The sequence below is a fragment of the Hylobates moloch genome, unplaced genomic scaffold, assembly GCF_009828535.3.
Source record: "Hylobates moloch isolate HMO894 unplaced genomic scaffold, HMol_V3 SCAFFOLD_19, whole genome shotgun sequence".
NCBI classification, from domain to species: domain Eukaryota; kingdom Metazoa; phylum Chordata; class Mammalia; order Primates; family Hylobatidae; genus Hylobates; species Hylobates moloch.
In genome coordinates this window covers 63099104-63120184 of record NW_026652294.1, presented here as the reverse complement: position 1 = coordinate 63120184, position 21081 = coordinate 63099104, and the positions used below count along the sequence as shown (strand labels likewise).

At 42.8% G+C, this 21081-nt stretch overlaps 4 protein-coding genes across 9 annotated transcripts in view; 1 reads left to right on the top strand and 3 right to left on the bottom strand.

Annotated features, from left to right (window-relative positions):
* PSIP1 (PC4 and SRSF1 interacting protein 1) overlaps window positions 1-2734 on the bottom strand; it is a 48128-nt gene extending 45394 nt beyond the window's left edge. For 3 of the 6 annotated variants that reach the window (XM_032139707.2, XM_032139706.2, XM_058431723.1), the window contains exons 1-2: window positions 2607-2734; window positions 1908-2117 (exon numbers count right to left, since the gene is read on the bottom strand). In XM_032139707.2, the coding sequence (XP_031995598.1) occupies window positions 1908-1979 (72 nt within the window). In that variant the 5' untranslated portion in view covers window positions 1980-2117; window positions 2607-2734. Of the gene's footprint in view, window positions 1-1907; window positions 2121-2606 lie in introns of all 6 variants that reach the window. The other 3 variants (XM_032139704.2, XM_032139708.2, XM_032139705.2) reach the window with 2 other exon arrangements.
* On the top strand, window positions 2233-16748 carry LOC131382011 (dapper homolog 3-like). The gene is made up of 2 exons (XM_058431725.1): window positions 2233-3045; window positions 15912-16748. The coding sequence occupies exon 1, from the start codon at window positions 2411-2413 to the stop codon at window positions 2861-2863; it is 453 nt and encodes a 150-aa protein (XP_058287708.1). The 5' UTR covers window positions 2233-2410; the 3' UTR covers window positions 2864-3045; window positions 15912-16748.
* LOC116459310 (thymosin beta-10) lies at window positions 15271-15402 on the bottom strand. The gene has a single exon (XM_032139703.2). The coding sequence runs from the start codon at window positions 15400-15402 to the stop codon at window positions 15271-15273; it is 132 nt and encodes a 43-aa protein (XP_031995594.1).
* An 889-nt stretch (window positions 16749-17637) lies between the features above and the next one.
* Window positions 17638-18351, bottom strand: LOC116459309 (ferritin heavy chain-like). The gene is made up of 2 exons (XM_032139702.2): window positions 17896-18351; window positions 17638-17776 (listed from the first exon to the last, which is right to left on the bottom strand). Exons 1-2 carry the CDS (start codon window positions 18349-18351, stop codon window positions 17708-17710), a joined length of 525 nt encoding a protein of 174 aa, XP_031995593.1. The 3' UTR covers window positions 17638-17707.
* Window positions 18352-21081: the final 2730 nt, after the last annotated feature.

The window sequence follows — 21081 nt, the reverse complement described above, 5'->3', positions numbered from 1 at the left end:
AAAGCAAAAATTGCAACAAGAGGTGTCACCTTTACAGCTCAGACTTTAAATATGTACTCTAAACTCTACAGCAAAGATTTCAAATTTCTAAGAAGGAAGAAGATAGAAAAAGGAATGTTAATTGTTGGACACAAAATACACCAACACTAAATGGAGGTGTTTCTCAGAAAAAATGATGGGGAAAAGGGAAAAGACAAACACTTCCCTTCCAATCCAAATGAACTTGTTAAATGTAGAACTTGTTAAATAAGGAAAACACTCTGGTCTTCCAAAGGCTACCCTACTTTATTTTCAGTAGCACTCTTAGTCACTTAACATATGAGCGTGGGGAGGGTGATTTGGGAGATTTTTTAAACATTTCATTTGGCTTTTAACTTCACTGTGGCATGCAAATCAGAATACAGATCTATTAGACAACCTCAGATTTTCAAACACCTCAAAATAAACAAGGATACCTCGAAAACCATGAAAAAGTATACTAGAGGGGCCTTAAACCTGATCAGTTTCCCTAGGCTCCATTTGAACGTGAATTGTGTTTTATAGGTGCATCATATGTACTATGGACTATGGAGGATATAAAGAAATTCCATTTAAGGTTGTTGCCCTCAGGCTCACAATGTATTTGGAAGTCAAAGCATACACAGAGTAAGAATTAAAACAAAAGATTATCACGAAAGGAATAGATTAGAATGTCAAATATATAGACAAGGATTACGACTAAGGATTGTTCAAGTAAGACTGCACCGAAAAGGCAGACTTTATAGGCAAGGAAAAAAGCTTTGGATGGAAACTTGTGAACAGGAGTCTACGTAAAGCAGCTGGATGGAAGAAAGTCAAGGAACAGTGATCATTTTACACTTGGATGGCACTCTCAGCTCCTAGACAGGACTCCGTTATCTAATGGGTGTTTTCCCCCATTCCCCTGCTGACATAACCAAAACTACAGAATTATTTTTAAGAAATACATTTTCAAAGGATAGTAAATTAGTCGAAAATAAATGGTTTGGAAAAATACTTCAGAACCCCATGTAAGTATATTTTTAAAGGATCTTGAGTTTACCTAATCCAATGGATTGCAACATATCTTAGCTCCTATCACTGTTTCAGAGCCTGGTTACCACCATAAACAAAAAGACCCCTTTTTCTAAAAATGGAGCGTAGATCTTTAAACAGTCTCAATTCCTAAATGTCACAAAAAACCCTGGGTCCTTAATCATTTCTCTGTACCACTAGATGTGAACTGAGGAATCTGGTCCACACCTCCTTTTTGCCTGTTGGAAACAAAAAGGTAAAACAATTTCTTCAAGGTCATAAACACCTCAAATAAAAAAGGGGAAATGAATTTTCTGGCCCTTCCTCGGTGCTAAACTACTGTAATACTTTCAAGAATGTCCAGTCCTGAATCTCTGTATTAAACAAGCAAATCCAGAAGGCCTCATCAAGTACAAGCCATTTTTTTATTAACCCTGTAAATCCAATTTAACCACATACGCACTTCTCTGACATCCAAGAGTTTGTGTGTAATCTGCACAAATTCCATCGATATTTTGTACTTGATACAAAACTACGGAAATGTCAATGTTTCACTAATTTCTAAACAAAAATTCATTCTTATTTCACCTACAATGGAGTATTAACTAGCAACGCATTTAAATATTTCCTAGGAAGAAAATCTGTCCAAGTCTGCCAATAAACCATAGGGAAATACACAGGTATGTAGAAACGTCTGGATTTTTATAATTACACGGGAGATTATTGGGCAAAAAACTAAAATGAAAGGTTAGGTTACAAACGAGACTAAAGCGAGGGAGAGAAAGAACAGAGGAAAAAACGAAGGCACACGGTGGGCAGCAGGCCTCTGGGGAAGAGGGTAGCACTGCTAAGCGCGAGGGCTACAAATCACTTACTCGAGCTGGCCAATGGGGATAACCTTTCATCTTGGCGAAGATGAGGTCTCCAGGTTTGAAATCGCGAGTCATGTTTCGGGGGCGAGACCGGGGGTCCGAAGCCCGGGAAGCGGCGAGAAGATGCGGCGGCGCGGGGATGCGGGCGGCGGACGCGGGCCCAGGTCCCGGGCCCGCGGGCGGGGGAGGATGCCTCGGGGCGTCCCGACGCGCCTGCTAGGGAAAGCACGGAGGGCGGTTAAAGCGAAGAACCCCGAAGGGAGGGGCCGCAAGGGGAGGGGGAGGGGAGCCGACGGGTGGGGGTGGGAGAGCGAGGGGAGGGCCGCCTCCCGCTCCTCCCCCGCCAGTGCGCTGCCTCCGAGCTGGGGCAGGTCCCCCGCCCCGCCACCGAAGAGACGCCACCACCTGAGGCAGGGATGCTGCCCGGCCAGAAGTCTCCTGTCTGCCTGCCCCATCTTTCTCCGGGCTTTTTCCACCGAGCTTAAGCCCCAGAAGGGAGGGGGTACATGGGAGAGAAAAAGGCAGGGATTCCGAGAGGCAAGCGGCCCCCTTCCGCCCACGCAAGGCCTCCCCCGCAACCTGCTGCCCAGCGGCTGCAGCCTCGGCCCCCTTGGCTCCCGGGCGGGCCGCGTCCACTTCCCCGCTGCAGCCAGGAGCGAGGCCACCGAGGGGGGGCGGGGCGAGTCCCCGTCGCCCGCTCACCTGCCGGGGCCGCGGGCGCCGACGCTGCGGTTGCTGGCTGGTCGCCTCTACCCGCGTCCACGCAAGCCACCTGCGCCACCAGCTGCCGCAGAGGCGTCTCAACGGCTCGGAATCGCAACCGCGCCGCCGCTGCCGCCGCCGTAGCTGCGCTGCTCCCGCGCGGCTCCCGCTCGGCGCCCGCTAGCACTGGGGCGCGACCAACTGTTTACCGAGAGAGGGGGGATGATGCAGCACCCGGCGAAGGTGTGTGGCTCTGAAGCGGATTTTCTGAAAACCCTACGTCCCCAAGTTCGCTTTCGTGTAGCAAGTGCATGCAGATGGAGAGGAAGACGCAAGCGAAGAAGAAAGGATTGGGCGAAAATAGCTCGGCCTGCCGCAAGTTCCCCCTGCAGTTTGCGGAGTGGTCGGGTCCGGCCCGCCCCTGCTGGCCTCTCTGCGTGTGTGTATTTGTATGTGTACTGTATGTAAAAGGCGGGGAGGGAGGAAATGATTGTTGTGGACGCGGTTTGGGGGCGGGTATCCGGGCCTCTACCCCTTGGCTGCGTGTTAGGGAGAAACTGGCAGTAAAGCTTCATGTTCTTGTATCGTTTCCCAGGGTGGGGAGGTTTGAATGCTGCTTTTGCGCGGTTTGCATCATCCAAGAAAGAGGAGCTGCACGAAAACCCAAAGATGAAATTGGAGCATGCGGCGGTTGCAGGGTGTGCTGCATCTAGGCCTCTTGCACCTCGCTGAATGGGCCTCGTAGTCTCCTTTTCCTTGAAATTGTAGTATGAGAGAGCCCTATTTCATTTCTTTTACATTTGAATCACCAAGAACTATTAAAAATGCAACCCTACTGAATGCAAAATGCGAAGGGTAGAAAACAATGACAGGAAAACAGAAGCCTTTTAGATAGGATGTGGGTTTGGGCCCTAACTAAATTTTAGCTGCATCTAAATTTTATTTCCCTAGTAGAATAGGAGCTGGTAGGTGGTACAATGTATAAGTGTTACTAAACCTCAAATATTTTCTCTCTTAAAATGCTCGTCAAGGGATTTTAAAGATTAATTTTTTGATCCTTTAGAGAGGCTGAAAATATTTTTTAAAATAATGTTAAGGCATATAAAAATAAGAATAATAAGACATGTATTAGCACCTAGATAATACTGTTTTCAATACGGGACTCAACTGGAAATGAATTAGGAAAATTTTTTTTGAATTGGTAAAAATTGAGAGTTTTTTTTAAAGCAATACAGCAGCTCTTTAAAAAGGAATGAAAGAAGACAGTTCCAAAGTAAAATGTCCTGCAAAGAGTTTCGAGAAACTAAGTATACCTGGGCAATATGCAGAGAGTTCCAAGTGGAGCAAAAAGAGAAATTGGCAGAGGAGAAGGAAGGGCTGGTGAAATGTCTTGAAGCTTCTCATTCTGAATTTGAATTTAATGTTTGTAGTAGGAAGCTACTATAGGTTGCTGGGCAAGAAAGGGGTAAAAATGATTATTTAACCAGTTCTTGATGTTTCAAGGTAGATGTTAGTAGAAAGAGGCTGGAGATAACTGGAGTACTCATGAAATGACGCATTTCTCAGTGAGAATGGTGACTAAGAAAAGGGAAGGAAGAGCACAACTAAGTAATTATACAAAGGAATGATTGTCAGGTGTTGGCTATAAATTATGCATAGGAAAAGGTGGAAAAAGATGTATTGAAGAAAAGCTCACGATACAGAGTAAGAGAGACCAAAGCAGCATCCAGCAATCATTTGTGTGTGTGTGTGTGCACTTTATTTGTTCTAAACCCTATAAGGCCTTGCTGCTTCAAGTGTGGTCCAAGGCCCAGCAGCAAGGGCTTTACCTGGGAGCTCAGGTGAAGCTCAGCCCTTCCCCAGGCCTTCTAAATCATAATCTGCCTTTTAACAGGATCCCTAGGTGATTCTCATGCATATTCAAGTTTGAGAAACTGCTTTAGAGGATACCTCAGACTGTAAGAACTTCAAACTAAGGAAAACAGACATATAATAAGTTATAATTAATGTTAAAGATAACTTTTTATTAGTACTAATGGTAGGATTAACAGGTATAGAGGGGGTAGTTAGTGTTGGGGGGGACCTCAGAAAAGAAAAAAGGGAAAATGGAAAAGCATTGATGTTTTAGTATTAGTGTTTTTGTTGTTGTTGTTTAAAAAAAAGGAAGTACCATACTTAGCTCCTGCTGCCTTTTAAGTTTTGTCCGTTTCAACCTGTGGTAGTTTGTGGACAACAGGAGATAACCCTTTAAACAATAAAGGCAAAACAGGTGGTGGTTTAAGCTTCTAGAGAACAAAAGCCCAGGATCCCTGGGAGCAACAGTTCTGAATCTGAGAGGAAAGGGGGAGGGGAGGGCAGGGAACGGGGAAGGAAAGCTGGGCACATCCTAGCCACTTGGAGAGCTTTTCTGTGCTCTTTTCCAGCTGTGATCTTTTCCAGCCATGCTTGGTGCAGCCCTCCCCCATAGTCAGCCTTCTTAGTGGGGATACTTGAAAAAGTATACCAAAATGGAGATCAGAGGAGCAATGAGAAAGTTATAAGGAGAGAGAATATAATTTCCAAAACAACTGAAGCAAGGGGAGAGGGCAGGAAAATCCAAATGAGTTGAGGCAGGAACTTGGCCTACATTCTCTCATTTAACCCAAGTGCCACTATCCCCATTTCACGGATGAGAAAATAGGCTCACAGAAGATAAGCAACTTGCCCAAGATCACACATCTAGTCCAGGGGCTGAGGCAACATTCTAGCCCCTCGGGCTACTTGCCCATGCCTTTTTTGTGATCCCACGTCGCCTCTAGGTGGGGCAGGGAGGCAGCAAGGCTGAAGGAGGAGTGGCTTATAATTAGAAAAAGATGCTGGAAGGAAAAGCAGCCTAGTACTTACTCTTCCACCTTTCGCCTTTGGGCTTGAAAGTATTCCCAGCTTCAAATTTCCTAACAACCTCCCTCCACACCATGCCATTCCCCAGCTTGTCCCCAGCACGAGACCATTCTGTTTAACTCCTTCTGGTCCTAAAAAACTCAACCCAAAAATCACCTCTGGAAAGGATGTGACCTAATCTTAGAATAACATAGTTTCTTATTTACACTCTTTCCTACTAATCTGTAAACTGCTTAGAAGTAGGCACTATCTTATTCATCAGTGCAGGTACTCAATAAAAAAGCGCCAGACGCGGTGGCTCATGCCTGTAATCCCAGCACTCTGGGAGGCTAAGGCAGGTGGATCAGGAGTTCAAGACCAGCCTGGCCAACATGGTGAAACCCTGTCTATACTAAAAATACAAAAATTAGCCGGCCGTGGTGGTGTGTGCCTGTTAATCCCAGCTACTCAGGAGGCTGAGGCAGGAGAATCCCTTGAACCTGGGAGGTGGAGGTTGCAGTGTTCCAGGATCACCCCACTGCGCTCCAGCCAGGGTGACAGAGCAAGACTTTGTCTCAAAAAAAAAATTTCTTTTCAAAAATATTTACTGAATGAATGAGAGGGAGGGGCAAGTGAAAAACCCCAACAGACTCATTAATCCTTTAGGATGAGAAAGCAGGTAAGTATGACACATGGAAGTGCTTTTGTTTTGACTTTATGGATTTTTCTTGTACAGTACTTAAAGATTAACCCTTTAAGAGCAGTGAGATTTTTCATTCACTACAAATACATTCATTTTAACCATTTTAATGAAAATTTTTCTAAATGAGATCTTTATTCTAAAAAATTAGCAACAATCTCTTCTTTCGTACCTTTTATACAGTTTCCTACCTTAATACACAGTGTTAGTGATGCACCTTCAATTTATTGGTATGAACAGGCATTGAACTGTTTTCTCATGTGTTATATGTTAATCTTTATGACAGGGAAATAGTGGGAAGTTAGCAAGAATATGGGGGAAAATAAAGAGCATTAATCAAAGAGCTAGTTTAGTTGGGGATGTCATAAATCCAATCTAGGTCTTGCTTCCCATGAAAATCAATAAGCATTCAAAGCTTTGACTCCCTGGTAGGCAAAAACCAAGATGTACTAGCTTATGAGCTGGTGACTGGGTTTACTGCTAAGCTGGTTTACCAGTGTTTAGAAGAGAGTTGTTTTCAGTACACAAGATAAGAGAAGTCTTAAGGAATCTTGAGTGCTCCTTAGAAAGACTAGAAAGAAGCAAGGCAAAGACAGAGTTTGACAATTGACCTGTGAGTACTATTGGTGCCTTTTGTGAAGACTGCCTAGACTGTGGGCCGTTCCAGTGGGAATTTTTTTTTTTTTTTTTTTTGGGATGGAGTCTCTCTCTGTCACACAGCCTAGAGTGCAGTGGCACAACCTCGGCCCACTGCAACCTCCACCTCCTGAATTCAAGCGATTATCCTGCCTCAGCCTCCCGAGTAGCTGGGATTACAGGTGCCCACCACCACACCTGGCTAATTTGTTTTTTTTTGTATTTTTAGTAGAGATAGGGTTTCACTATGTTGGCCAGGCTGGTTTTGAACTCCTGACCTCAAGTGGTCCATCCACCTCAGCCTGCCAAAGTGCTAGGATTACAGGAGTGAGCCACCGCACCCAGCCTTTTTTTTTTTTTTTTGAGATGGAGTCTCACTCTGTTGCCCAGGCTGGAGTGCAGTGGTGCAATCTTGGCTCACTGCAACCTGCACCTCCTGGGTTCGAGCGATTCTCCTGCCTCAGCTTCCCAAGTAGCTGAGATTACAGGCATGTGCCATCATGCCCGGCTAATTTTTTTTGTAGTTTTAGGAGAGATGCGGTTTTGCCACGTTGGCCAGACTGGTCTCGAACCCCTGACCTCAGGTGATCTGGCCTCCCAGAGTGCTAGGATTACAGGCGTGAGTCACCGTGCCCAACCTCCAGTGGGATTTTTTTAAAAATCACTGGATGACCTGATTACTTCTCATCTCAGATACTTGGTTTGCTTCTTTCTTACATCTCCATCTCTAGTCTCAGTTAAGGCTTCTCTTACCCACGTGTGTGTATGCCGTACTCCTCTTTGACTCTGCTGCCTGATTTTGCCTTTTTCCCTTCTTCATCTTATTCCTTTGTCTACATTCTTTCTCATTTTCCTCCGTGTTCTTACTGCATGATTTTGGTGTGTGAAGTGTGTAGCTTTGAAAGTAGAATGATCTCTTGCTCTGGTCAGTAGACCTACCAACCTACTGATGTCTTTTATTGTCTTCGTACCATTGATTCTTCTAAATCAGCTTTCTCAGAGTGTTTTTGAGAACAATAGTATAGCTTGAGAAGTTAAAAGGCCTAAATTAGGGAAAAGGAAATTCTATAGACAAGTGAATTTGAGAAATGCAGAGTCAAAGTTGCATGGCTTTCTTTAAAGTAAGACATTTCAGAGCTGTTAATATATTAAATTTGCTTTATGAATTTCTAAAATGGGTTTTTAGCCGTAAGTCCAAAGTTATTTGATAATGGAACTCCCCTTTCTTTTTTCCTGGAAAACCGTCACCTAGGACTAGTGATGGTAAATATTGTACCATCCAACATTTTGGCAATGTGCTTTCTTATGAGCTCATTGATAAGCAGGGGATGTGATGTTGAGCTCTGATAGCCAGACAGACACCAGAGGCTTTACTTTAAATGCAAATTTAATGTATCTTAATATTTAGAAAAAGTAACTCACATGCTCGATGTTCAATTACAGAGAAAAAACTAATAGTTACAACTTTGATATGACATAAGAAACGAGAGCACAGGCGTTGGAGTCAAGTGTGAGTTCTGATCATGGCTCTGTTACTTTCCATACGTGCTATTAGGCAACTGTTTTAACTTCATGTACTTATTTTCTTATCAGTGAAGTGTGAATAAGGACACTTGCCTTGGAGGGCTATTGTGAGGATTAAATTAGATCATAAATATATAATGTGCATGATATCAGTATCTTAGCCATATTTACAACCTAGGGGGAAAAATAAGTGTCTTCCATGTATGTATAGGGTTATGCTATGACTGGGTCTAAAATCCAACTAGATGTAGAGGGAAAAGTTCTGTATGAAAACTTCACTTTTAAGGACTGCTGGATGACAAATTACTGGTTTGACTTTGCTGTTCGGGGATTTTTTTCTTCTTCTTCTTGCATTGGTCTTTTATTATTATTATTATTTGAGACAGGGTCTTGCTCTGTTGCCCAGGCCGGAGTGCAATGGCCTGATCTCGGCTCACTGCATCCTCAAGCTCCTAGGCTCAAGTGATCCTTCCCTCTCAACCTCTGGAGTAGTTGGGACTACAGTCGCATACCAGTATCCCCAGCTATTTTTTTATTTTTATTTTTTGTAGAGACAAGGTCTCCCTATGTTGCCCAGGCTGATCTCAAACTCCTGGTCTCAAGCAATCCTCCTGCCTTGGCCTCCACAAACTGTAGGATTATGGGTGTGAGCCACAGTGCCTGGCCTGGTTTGGGTTTTTGTTGTTGTTGTTGTTGTTGTTGTTGTTGTTGTTTTTTATGAGACGGAGTCTCGCTCTGTCTCCCAGGCTGGAGTGCAGTGGCGCGATCTCGGCTCACTGCAAGCTCCGCCTCCCGGGTTCCCGCCATTCTCCCGCCTCAGCCTCTCTGAGTAGCTGGGATTACAGGCACCCGCCACCACGCCCGGCTAATTTTGGTTTTTTTTTTTTTGTTTTTTTTTTGAGACGGAGTCTCGCTCTGTCGCCCAGGCTGGAGTGCAGTGGCGCGATCTTGGTTCACTGTAACCTCCACCTCCCAGATTCAAGCGATTCTCCTGACCGTGACAGTCTTGAGGAGTGCTGGCCAGATACACTGTAGAATGTCCCCTAATCTGAATTGGTCTGATGTTTTCCTCATGGTTACTCTGGTAATATGGGATTTTGGAAAGAATACCCCAAAAGTAAAGTGTCCTTCTGGTCACATCGTATCAGCTATATGATATGAACATGACACAACGCGTAATATTAACCTTCATCACGATTTTGGTGATGCTGTTAGGTTTCTCCACTATAAAGTTACTATTTTTCTCTTTCCTTACTTATTCTTTGGAAACAGTTGCTAAGTCTAGCCCACTCCCGGCGGGGGTCAGGGGCACCCAGAAATGAAGCTTCACCTCCTAGATAGGGGAATATCTGTCTCTATATATACTTTGGAATTCTTACACGAAAAAGATTTGTTTCTATCCCCTTATTTATAAATATTGTTTTTAGTGACTGACTTACTGGCTATACTATAGTTTAGCTAAATAGTCTTCAAATGTTGCACATTTAGGTGGTATACAATTTTTTACTTAGAGAGTTTTGTATTAATAATTTATAATCATATGATGGATTTTTTAAATTTGCATTTTTATCTGTAGTGTTTTAAACACATTCCTTGCTCCAAGGAACATATATTTACAATTTCAAAAAATCAATACCTCTAGAGCATAGGCCTGCATATTTTGACTGAGAACTCTTTTATCTCCAAGATTTTAAACTTGGAGCTTTCTGCTGTGATCGTAATCCAGGCAACTCTCCAGCACTGTTCTATCCATTGAACCTCTTTTTCTCAGTTAACTTGACTTTAGTCATTTTTGCATCCCACTTCACTCAGCATATCCCACTTTCCAGCCTCACATGATGCCTATGACAACAGTCTTCACATTTTTTTGCTGCTATAGTTCCCCTTGCCAAACATTTTAAGTTGAAATATAACATTTTTTCAACATTTTAATCATTCCAAAAGATGCAGTTTCTAGCACATTAGAGATATTTTAAAATAAAAATGTTACATGAAGTGTAGTATAAATACCCACAGTGATTTCATAGCCACTATTATTCATTTTCTGAAAAACGTGAATAAATACATCTTTATTTTAAGGAATAAAGAATTCTTGTTCTTTAAGAAAAATTTATTAGCATTTAAAAATTTTCCATGTTTGCTTATTCTCCTTTAACTCTAATTTCCATTCTACTTGCCCTGTAGAATTTTGTTGTAATCCAATACATTTTATATTTGAAAGTACTTTAGGGCCAAGTGTGGTGGCTCACGCCTGTAATCCCAGCACTTTGGGAGGCCAAGGTGGGCAGATCACCTGAGGTCAGTAGTTTGAGACTAGCCAAGCCAACATGGTGAAACCCCGTCTCTACTAAAAATACAAAAATCAGCCGGGCGTGGTGGCACGTGCCTGTAATCCCAGCTACTTGGGAGGCCAAGGCAAGAAAATCACGTGAACCCAGGAGGCAGAGGTTGCAGTGAGCCAAGATCATGCCATTGCACTCCAGCGTGGGCGACAGAGCAAAACTCTGTCAAAAAAAAAAGAAAGTACTTTATTGAGGAACCCATCATAGTTCTCTATAACAGTAATATGTATATAAATTGAAATTATAAAGTGCACTTTTTTCTTGTGATTGTAAGACATAGATTTTTTCCTCAGATTGTTTTTCATTAAAATTAGTCATATATAATTGACCAAATCAACATATATTACACATTTTAATACATTATTCATTATGAAAATTATATTGGAGGCCGGGCGCGGTGGCTTACGCCTGTAATACCAGCACTTTGGGAGGCCGAGACGGGCGGATCACGAGGTCAGGAGATCGAGACCACAGTGAAACCCCGTCTCTACTAAAAATACAAAAAATTAGCCGGGCGTGGTGGCGGGCGCCTGTAGTCCCAGCTACTCGGGAGGCTGAGGCAGGAGAATGGCGTGAACCTGGGAGGTGGAGCTTGCAGTGAGCCGAGGTCGCGCCACTGCACTCCAGCCTGGGCGACAGAGTGAGACTCCGTCTCAAAAAAAAAAGGAAAATTATATTGGAAATGTTTCTCTTAAGCAGATGAGTCATGATCAGATTTTTTCTAAGTATAATATTTAATGAAAGTGAAAGGCAGAGATGGTAAATACTACTCAGTCTGGCAGTTGGTAGATATTTTAATTTTTTCTTACTAGAAGGTAAAATTTTTTAACATTTTTTTTTTTTTTTTAGAGATAAGGTCTTGCTATGTTTCCCAGGCTGGATTCAAACTCCTGGGCTCAAATTATCCTCTCGTGTCAGCCAGGATTACAGGCACGCACCACTGCCTCGCTTAAACATTTTATAAGATAAAGATAAACTAGAAAAAAATATTATGTGATGATAGGTTCTTGAAATACAGTTGGCTCTCTATCAGCAGTTTCTACATTCATGGATTCGACCAACCCCAACCCTGATGGAAAAAACAGTACCTGCATTCTGCATTGGTAGAATCCGCGGATGCAGAATCTGGCACCTCCTCACCGCACCCCTTCCATCCCACCTCCCCCTGTGAGTGCTAACTAAGGAACTTGAGTATCCATGGATTATGGTATCCATGGGGGTTCTGGAACAATCCCCCACAGATAAGGAGGGCCAACTGTGTATTATTGAATAACACATTCAATTTAAGAGAATCACTTAAACTTTTACCCTGGATTTTAATCAGTGTATCTGGAAATATTTAGTATTCATGGGAAACTTTCCAGTTACATTTTAAGAATCAAGTTTAACCAGTTTATACCACTTCATCTGTGCAAAGATGATTTATTTACCAGCTCTAATGACAAATCTTAGAGATGAGTAGTGAGAACATCTTAAAAGAATTGGCAGGGCACGGTGGCACGTGCAGTAGTCTCAGCTACTCAGGAGTCTGAAGTGGGACAATCACTTGAGCCCACCATCACTTGAGTTCGAGGTTACAGTGAGCTATGATTACCACTGTACCGCAGCCTGGGTGACTGGGCAAGACCCTGTTTCAAAACAAACAAAATTGTTTATTTGAAGGGAGACTGAGAAACACTTTAATGTTCTATATTTCTTATCAATGCTATGTTTGTTTTGCTCCTGTGGGAGTCTCTCACTCTTTTTATACAATTCAAAAGATAGAAGAGGCAGAACTGGGCCATTTCTGCTTTCTCTTTCCTAGGCCACAAGTGTTGCTAAAGAATGCAGCAAAATCATGTAGGTCCCTTAAGTTAAAATTCATATTAATGTGGCAAGTTTGAATCATATTTCACAAAAGCAGCTATATAAGAAACATTTTATCTATTATGACAAATAACTCTGACTTTAATACTGTTGACTAGCAGGAAATTCAGTCTCACTGTAGGGTTTCCTTCCTCCTTCTAGAAGTTCACAAGAAGTTGGCTGATGTGCTGCGCTGGGTACATATGAAAGCTTCCTCATCTTCAGAGCATCCTGATTGGATGATCCCTTGAATGTCTTGGTAGCCGTACAGATAGCAAAAAAATGTAAAGAATCAGAAAGATTAATATAGCTCAATAAAGTATCTTACCACTTTTCCACTGAACTCTTAAGATCACTCAACTGGTCCTTCATTAAATTTTGTTTCCTCTCCATTGTATAACCCATTATGACTCTTTCAAGTCATGTTAATGCTTCTCAAGTTCACACTTAACCTTGAATCATCCTCAGTCTTAGCAGATAACCTTTTCCCCACGGAGAAGATCTGCCATCAAGCTCTTCTCAAAGTAGTACCTGTCTTTCTTTGTCCCTGCTACCTCGATGGAAAAGTAAAGAATTTCCCTCACACTGTCCAAGGTTAATTCTTTCTATTTTGAGGAGTGGGGGAAAGGCAATGCCCTATATTGCCGAGTATCATGTATTTACTATACCTTTGTTTTCACAATACAAACTCAAGGAAATAGAATTCTGGAAAAAAACTTCACTGTGGGTGTATGAAGAGAAGAAAATGAAGCATCGTAGGGGCCATGTGTTAGAAAAAAGGCTGAGTAAACACTGCAAATATTGTATTTGTCACTGCTCATCCTTTTCTCGATACCTTCATAATATCTATAAACAAAGCAGATTTTCCTTGCCTTAAACAAAAACTTTCTCTCGAACCTACAGTGTGTAGATCTGTGTTTTTTCACTTTTTATTTTGAAATAATTATAGATTCACAGAAAGCTGCAAAAATAATACAGAAAGGTCCTTTGAACCCTTCACTCATATCCTCCAATGGTTATATCTGAATTATAGTATAATGACAAAATCAGGAAATTGATCTTGGAACGATGTGTGTGTATAATTATCTGTCACTTATCACACGTTGTAGATTCCTGCCACCACAATCAAGATACAGAACTATTACACCACCATGAAGACCCCTAGTGCTACCCCTTTAGAGTCATTTTCTCCTCCTTCCAATTCCTAACCCTTGTCAATCACTAATCATTTCTCCATCCCTATAATTCCATCATTTTGAGAATATTATATATATTAAATCATACAGTATGTGGCCTTTTGAGATTGGCTCTCATCACTCATCTTAAGGCTCTTAAAACCCATCCAAGTTTTTCTATGTATCAATAGTTCATTGCTTTTTATTTCTGAGTAGGATTCCATGGTATGAATGTATACAATTTGTGGAACCATCCACCTATTGAAGGACATCGTGGTTGTTTCCAGATTTCCCCTATTACAAACAAAGCTTTGATGAACATTTATGTATAGTTTTTGTGTAGATATAAGTTTTTATTTCTCTGGGTTAAATGGCCAGAAGTATCATTACTGGGGTGTATGTTAGTTGCACACTTAGTTTTTTAAAATAAACTGCCAAACTATTTTCTAGAGTGGCTAAGCCATTTTACATTGTCTCCAATGATGTATGAGAGATGTTTTTTTTTTTTTTTTTAGACGGACTCTTGCTCTGTCGCCCAGGCTGGAGTGCAGTGGCGCGATCTCGGCTCACTGCAAGCTCCGCCTCCCGGGTTCACGCCATTCTCCTGCCTCAGCCTCTCCAAGTAGCTGGGACTACAGGCGCCCGCCACCACGCCCGGCTAATTTTTTGTATTTTTTTTAGTAGAGACAGGGTTTCACCGTGGTCTCGATCTCCTGACCTCGTGATCCGCCCGCCTCGGCCTCCCAAAGTGCTGGGATTACAAGCGTGAGCCACCGCGCCCGGCCGCGAGAGATGTTGTTTTTCCACATCTTCACCAGAATTAGGTATGGTCATTATTTTTTCTTTACACTATTCTAACAGCGTGGTCTTAAATTTGCATTTCCCAAATGGTTAGTGATATTAAATATCTTTTCATGTGCTTATTTGCCATCTGTACATCCTCTGATGAAATGTCTCTTCATGTCCTTTGCTCGTTTCCTAATTGGAGTGTTTTTTTTACGGTTGAGTTTCAAGCATTCTTTTTTGTTTTTGCCACAAGTTGTGTTTTATTTTCATTATTCATACAAATAATTTTCATACATTTATTTATTTACTTATTTATTTCTTTATTTAGACAGCGTCTCCCTCTGTCACCCAGGCTAGAGTTCAGTGGCGCCATCTTGGCTCACTGCAACATCTGCCTCCCGGGTTCAAGCCATTCTCCTGCCTCAGCCTCCCAAGTAGCTGGGAATCCAGCTGGCTAATTTTGGTATTTTCAGTACAGACGGGGTTTCACCATGATAAGTTGATCTCAAACTCCTGACCTCAGGTGATCCGCCTGCCTTAGCTTCCCAAAGTGCTGGGATTATAGGCATGAGCCACCGCGCCCGGCCACAAATAATTTTTTATAACATCCCGGGGCAAGCCGGAGAATTTGTCAGTCCCATTGCGGGTCCCCTCAGAGACTCACAGGTCGGTGGCATGGTGCGGAGGGCCCAGGTTCACAGCGCAGCTCGTGGGGCGTGTCCACCTTGCAGGTGGCTCTTCCTCCACGTCTCAAGTGGGGGCTCACAGATGACAGGCGTAGGGAATCCTCGAGGCTCTCAGGAAATTTCACTCCGCTTCTCCTGCTCTGTGGTCTTTTTGGTCGGCAGAGTGTTCTTCTGCATCTCTGTGGCCTTCAGCTTGGCCTTATCCAAGCTGGCAGTTTCCTCCAGGTCCAGTTTGTGTGCCATTTTCTTAACCCCTTTCCCATTTGCCCTGAGAATACTCTCCAGCAGCACTTGTGGCTGCAACGTTTACCCACAACTTTGCCACAAAATATCTCGCTTTTATTACTATTTTCACGTGGTTCTAGAATATTGACTTTGGAAACAAAAGACATCACTCTGTTTATAGCATTTTGTTTTTAGTAGTGGTATTTCCATTTGCAAAATATAGTGATTCTCGATCACTGAAAATGCCAGATCCTAGAAAACATAGCATTCCTACATGGGATGTTAACATCGTTCTCAAACAGTTGTTGCCCGAAGATTCATTTGACAAATCCGGTTTTCCCGAAATAGACGATTCTGATGATTCAGACTATTTTTATGTTAGTTCTGTTTAGAAATAACTTCAGGAACGGTTTTTATATTTTATTTTCACATCAAAAATCAGTCAGATTTGCTTCAGCCCCAAAGAGCCTGTTTATGTAAAATCAAATGAGCACTGGCAGTGAGCTGCCCTTTTTTTTTCTAAACAGGAAAAGGGCTAAAGCAATCCGTGGCATCCTGCTCCAACCCTGGGTTCCTGGTGCTCCCACTCATGTTGCTGTGGCAAGAGACCCAGTTTCCAGCATTCCTGATATATTCTAGGTGAGAGTTCTTTGTCACACACGTGATTTGCAAGTATTTTCTCTGTATGCGTAACTTGTCTTTTCGTGTTCCCTGTAGGTCTTTCACAGACTAAGAGTTTTACATCTTGATGAAGTCCACCTTATCAGATTTTTTTCTTTGATGGATTATCCTTTTGTTGTCATGTCTGAGAACTCTTCATTAAGCCCTAGATCCCAAAGATTTTTCTTCTGTTTTCTCTTTAAAACTTTAGTGTTTAATGTCTAATATTTAATGCTGTGATCTACTTTGAGTTAATTTTTGTAAGGTTTAAGTGGAGGTTCATTTTTTTGTCTATGGATATCTGAATGCTCTAGCACCTTTGTTGAAAAGGCTACTCTTGTTTTCTTGAATTGCTTTTTCACCTTTGTCAAAAACTTTAGAATAAGCTTGTTTGTATCTGTAAAAGTTTTGCTGGGATTTTTTTCTTTTGTAAGAGATGGGGTCTCACTATGTTGCCCAGGCTGGAATGCTTTGGGTACTCACAAGCAAAGGCCCACTACTGATTAGCATTGGAGTTTTGACCTGCTCCATTTCCAACTTTGTCCAGTTCACCACTCTTTTGGCAACCTGGGGGTCCCCCACTCCTGGGAAGTCACCATATTGACTTTGGACACCTGATCACTCAGCATAGTGCACTATAGCCTGGAAGTCCTGGGCTCAAGCAGTCCTCTTGCCTCAGCCTCCTGAGTAGCTGGAACTACAAGTATACACCACACCTAGCTTGCTGGGATTTTGATAGGAATTAAATTTATAAATATATTATAAATTTAATTATATATACATTTCTATATTACATATTATATAGAATATATAAACATTATAGAAATATATATATTTAATTATATATAATTATATATGATATAGAAAAATATATATTTACATACAAATTTGAGGAAAATTTAGGTCTTTACTGGGTTGAGTTTTCTAACCCTTGAACACAGTATATCTGTTAATTTAGTTCTTTCATTTCTTTGATTGCCATTTTGTAGTGTTCAGCCTACAAGTCCCACACATGTTTTGTTAGATTTACAACTAAGTATTTTATTTTTTGGAGTGATTGTTTTAATTTCAGTGTTCATTGCTAGATATAGAAATACAGTTGATTTCTTACAGTTTAGCTTGTGTCTCAGACCTTGCTGAACTGACCAATTAAGTTTAGAAGGTTTTTTTTCTTTTTCTTTTCCTTTCTCTATGTTTTGCAGATCTGTTGGGATCTTCTACATAAACAGTTATGTTATCTGTAAATAGGGATAACAAATACACTCTGTGTGATTTCAATATTTTTCAGTTTTCTGAGGGCTTTTCTGGCTCAGGATATGGTCTATCTTATAGATGTTACTTGGGTGCTTTAAAAGATTGTATGTTCTGCTTTTTGTTGGATGGAATATTCAATAAATGTCAATTAGATCCTTCTAGAAGATGGTGTTGTTGAGTTCTTTTTTTTCTTTTTGTATAAAGATGGGGTCTCACTATATTGCCCAGGCTGGTCTCAAACTCCTGAGCTCAAGTGATCCTCCCACCTCGGCCTCCCAAAATGCTGGAATTACAAGCATGAGCCACTGCACCTGGCCAGAATTTTTTGTTTTCTTTTTTTGGGTACCAAATTTCTTTATTTGAAGGAATGGTACAAATCAAAGAACTTAAGCGGATGTTTTGATACAACTTATAGAAAAGGTAAAGGAAACCCCAACATGCATGCACTGCCTTGGTGACCAGGGAAGTCACCCCACGACTGTGGGGAAATTAGCCTGAGGCTTACCTTTCATTATCACTGTCTCCCAGAGTGTACTTGTCAAAGAGATATTCTGCCAAGCCAGATTCGGGTGCTCCCATCTTGCACAAGTTGGTCACGTGGTCACCCAATTCTTTGATGGCTTCCACCTGCTCATTCAGGGAATGTGTCTCAATGAAGTCACACAAATGGGGGTCATTTTTGTCAGTGGCCAGTTTGTGCAGTTCCAGTAGCGTCTGATTCACATTTTTTTCCAAATGTAATGCACACTCCATCGCATTCAGCCCACTCTCCCTATCATCATAGTCTGGTTTCTTGATATCCTGAAGAAGGATTCGGCCACCTCCTTGGTTCTGCAGCTTCATCAGTTTCTCAGCATGTTTCCTCTCCTCATGAGATTGGTGAAGAAAGTATTTGGCAAAGTTCTTCAAAGCCACATCATTGAGGTCAAAGTAGTAAGACATGGACAGGTAAAAGTAGGAGGTGTAGAGCTCCAGGTTGATCTGGCAGTTGATGGCGACCTCTGAGTCCTGGTGGTAGTTCTGGCGCACCTGTGAGGTGGAAGAGATCGTCATGGCAGCGACTAAGGAGAGGCGGTGGCCGCGGCTGCGCGGTGCTGGAGCGGCTGCGGGGGCCTTGGGGCAGTCCCAGGGCGCGGTGAAGAGGTGACGGAGGGCCGGCTATTTGCGGCTGGCCGGGGCGGGGTTCCATCCAAGGTTGCATCCAAGCACTGTTGAAGCAGGAAACCCCGACGACTCTCGACGAAGAACGTCTCTTTTTTTTTTGAAATGGAGTCTCACTCTGTCACCCAGGCTGGAGGGCAGTGGGCACAGATCTTGGCTTACTGCAACCTCTGCCTCCCAGGTTGAAGCAATTCTCCTGCCTCAGCCTCCCAAGTAGCTGGGACTACAAGCGCGTGTCACCACGCCTGGCTAATTTTTTTGTATTAATCCCAGCTACTCGGGAGGCTGAGGCAGGAGAATCGCTTGAAGCCAGGAGGTGGAGGTTGCAGTGAGCCGAGAAAGTGCTATTGCACTCCAGCCTGGGCGACAGAGCAAGACTGTCTCCAAACAAAAAAAATACCCGTAGCCCCAAACCTACACTACAAATAGGCTATGCTTGGTCATTCCTAAGGGCAATAAAAGCTTTCCTCTAGAGTTGAGAAGAGGGTCAGAAAGGTAAAACCAAGAAAAAAAGTGAAAAGAAAGAGGAAGCATTTTTGTTGAAGGCATAGAGCAACTAGTCTGAGATCTATATACTCTCTGTCTTCTTGAACTCCACTCTGAAATCTTCTTGGTGTTTGAGACAGGGCAGCAACATGTTCTCCTCTAAGAAACCCATATTATATCTAATTCCTGTCTATTTGGAAACATTGTCTGTCCCATTTTATAAAATTCCTAGGTAAGGCCCTGGCCTTAGACAGGGAACTCCTTTACTATCTTCTGAACTATAGCATGTAGTATTAGTCTGACTTTTCAGGCCTCTTAGAAAGCATAACAGGCCGGGCGCAGTGGCTCACGCTTGTAATCCCAGCACTTTGGGAGGCCGAGGCGGGCGGATCACGAGGTCAGGAGATCGAGACCACGGTGAAACCCCGTCTCTACTAAAAATACAAAAAATTAGCCGAGCACGGTGGCGGGAGCCTGTAGTCCCAGCTACTCGGAGAGGCTGAGGCAGGAGAATGGCATGAACCCGGGAGGCGGAGCTTGCAGTGAGCCGAGATTGCGCCACTGCACTCCAGCCTGGGCGACAGAGCGAGACTCTGTCTCAAAAAAAAAAAAAGAAAGCATAACATGAAGAGCCTTTGTGTAGAAGAAAGCAGTCAAAAATTCCCCTTCAGTTTTTAGGTTTTGAACTCAAATCAAGGCCCAGATTTCCTCCTTATTGAATTAAATTATTTAAAGATGTTTAGGGGGTGGGGAATGGAAATTTGTTGATGAAAATGAACCTTAGGTGATATCAGGGCCTATCCTGAAAGCAGGCATCAGTTGGTCAAATAACATATCTGTGTCCAATATGCTAGTAGCAGTTAGATTTTGTCCCACCAATTTAACACTAGGTGCAAGGGAGCAACCTTGTTTTTGGTGATAATACCCCTATGGAGTTACCCCTATGTTGTCAGATGGTGAGGTAATATTTTGCAATGTTTCATAAGTGTCGTTTGGTGTCAAGAAATGATATTTGTGATAAAGAAATCACCAGGTAGGTCTAAAGCAAAAAACGGCTGGGTGCAGTGGCTTGTGCCTGTAATCCCAGCACTTTGGGAGGCCAAGGCAGGAGGCCTTGCATGCCACTGCACTCCAGCCTGGGTGACAAAGTGGGACCTTGTCTCAGAAACAAAAACAAAAACAAGGGCCGGGCGCGGTGGCTCACGCTTGTAATCCCAGCACTTTGGGAGGCCGAGGCGGGCGGATCACGAGGTCAGGAGATCGAGACCACAGTGAAACCCCGTCTCTACTAAAAATATAAAAAAATTAGCCGGGCGTGGTGGCGGGCGCCTGTAGTCCCAGCTACTCGGAGAGGCTGAGGCAGGAGAATGGCGTGAACCCGGGAGGCGGAGCTTGCAGTGAGCCGAGACTGCGCCACTGCACTCCAGCCTGGGCGACAGAGCGAGACTCTGTCTCAAAAAAAACAAAAACAAAAACAAAAACAAAAACAAAAAAAAGCAAACACGAAAAGGCTTGGGGAGGCCGGGTGCAGTGGCTCACGCCTGTAATCCCAGCACTTTGGGAGGCCGAGGCGGGTGGATCACGAGGTCAGGAGATCGAGACCAGCTACACAGTAGGCTGAGGCAGGAGTATGGTGTGAACCCAGGAGGCTGAGCTTGCAGTGAGCTGAGATCGTGCCACTGCACTCCAGCCTGGGTGACAGAGCGAGACTGTCTCAAAAAAATATATATATAATAATAATAAGGCTTGTGCTTAAGCCCACTAGTGTGCCTTTCTTGTAAGATCAGTAAAAGTGAAATTATCTTTAAATACACCTCATCTGTTTAAAAATCCTTTCCAGGACTGATTTCTTTTGGTTGCAAAAGCTGGCTCCTGCAAGAGTTTCCCACAATGAGTTTGTCAAACTGCAAAGTCTGTAGGCACAGTTCTCCACAAGACTGCCTTTACTTCAGATAACAGCCACAAGTTTGGGGGTTCCCAGGGCAACTCTCACTTCTGACCAGCTGGCTATAAATTCACGGGTTCCCACAACCACTCTCAGGTTTGATAATTCACTAAAAAGTTTCACTGAACTCACTAAAAGTTGTATATGTGTTATAATTTTATTACAGCAAAAAGATATAAATTAGAATCATC

Coding starts and splice junctions, on each gene's coding strand:
- LOC131382011 (XM_058431725.1), top strand. CDS start 2,411: ATGGGAGAGAAAAAGGCAGGGATTCCGAGAGGCAAGCGGCCCCCTTCC.
- LOC116459310 (XM_032139703.2), bottom strand. CDS start 15,402: ATGGCACACAAACTGGACCTGGAGGAAACTGCCAGCTTGGATAAGGCC.
- LOC116459309 (XM_032139702.2), bottom strand. CDS start 18,351: ATGACGATCTCTTCCACCTCACAGGTGCGCCAGAACTACCACCAGGAC. Junction 17,777..17,895: donor TCAAAGAATTGGGTGACCAC/GTGACCAACTTG, acceptor ATTTCCCCACAG/TCGTGGGGTGACTTCCCTGG.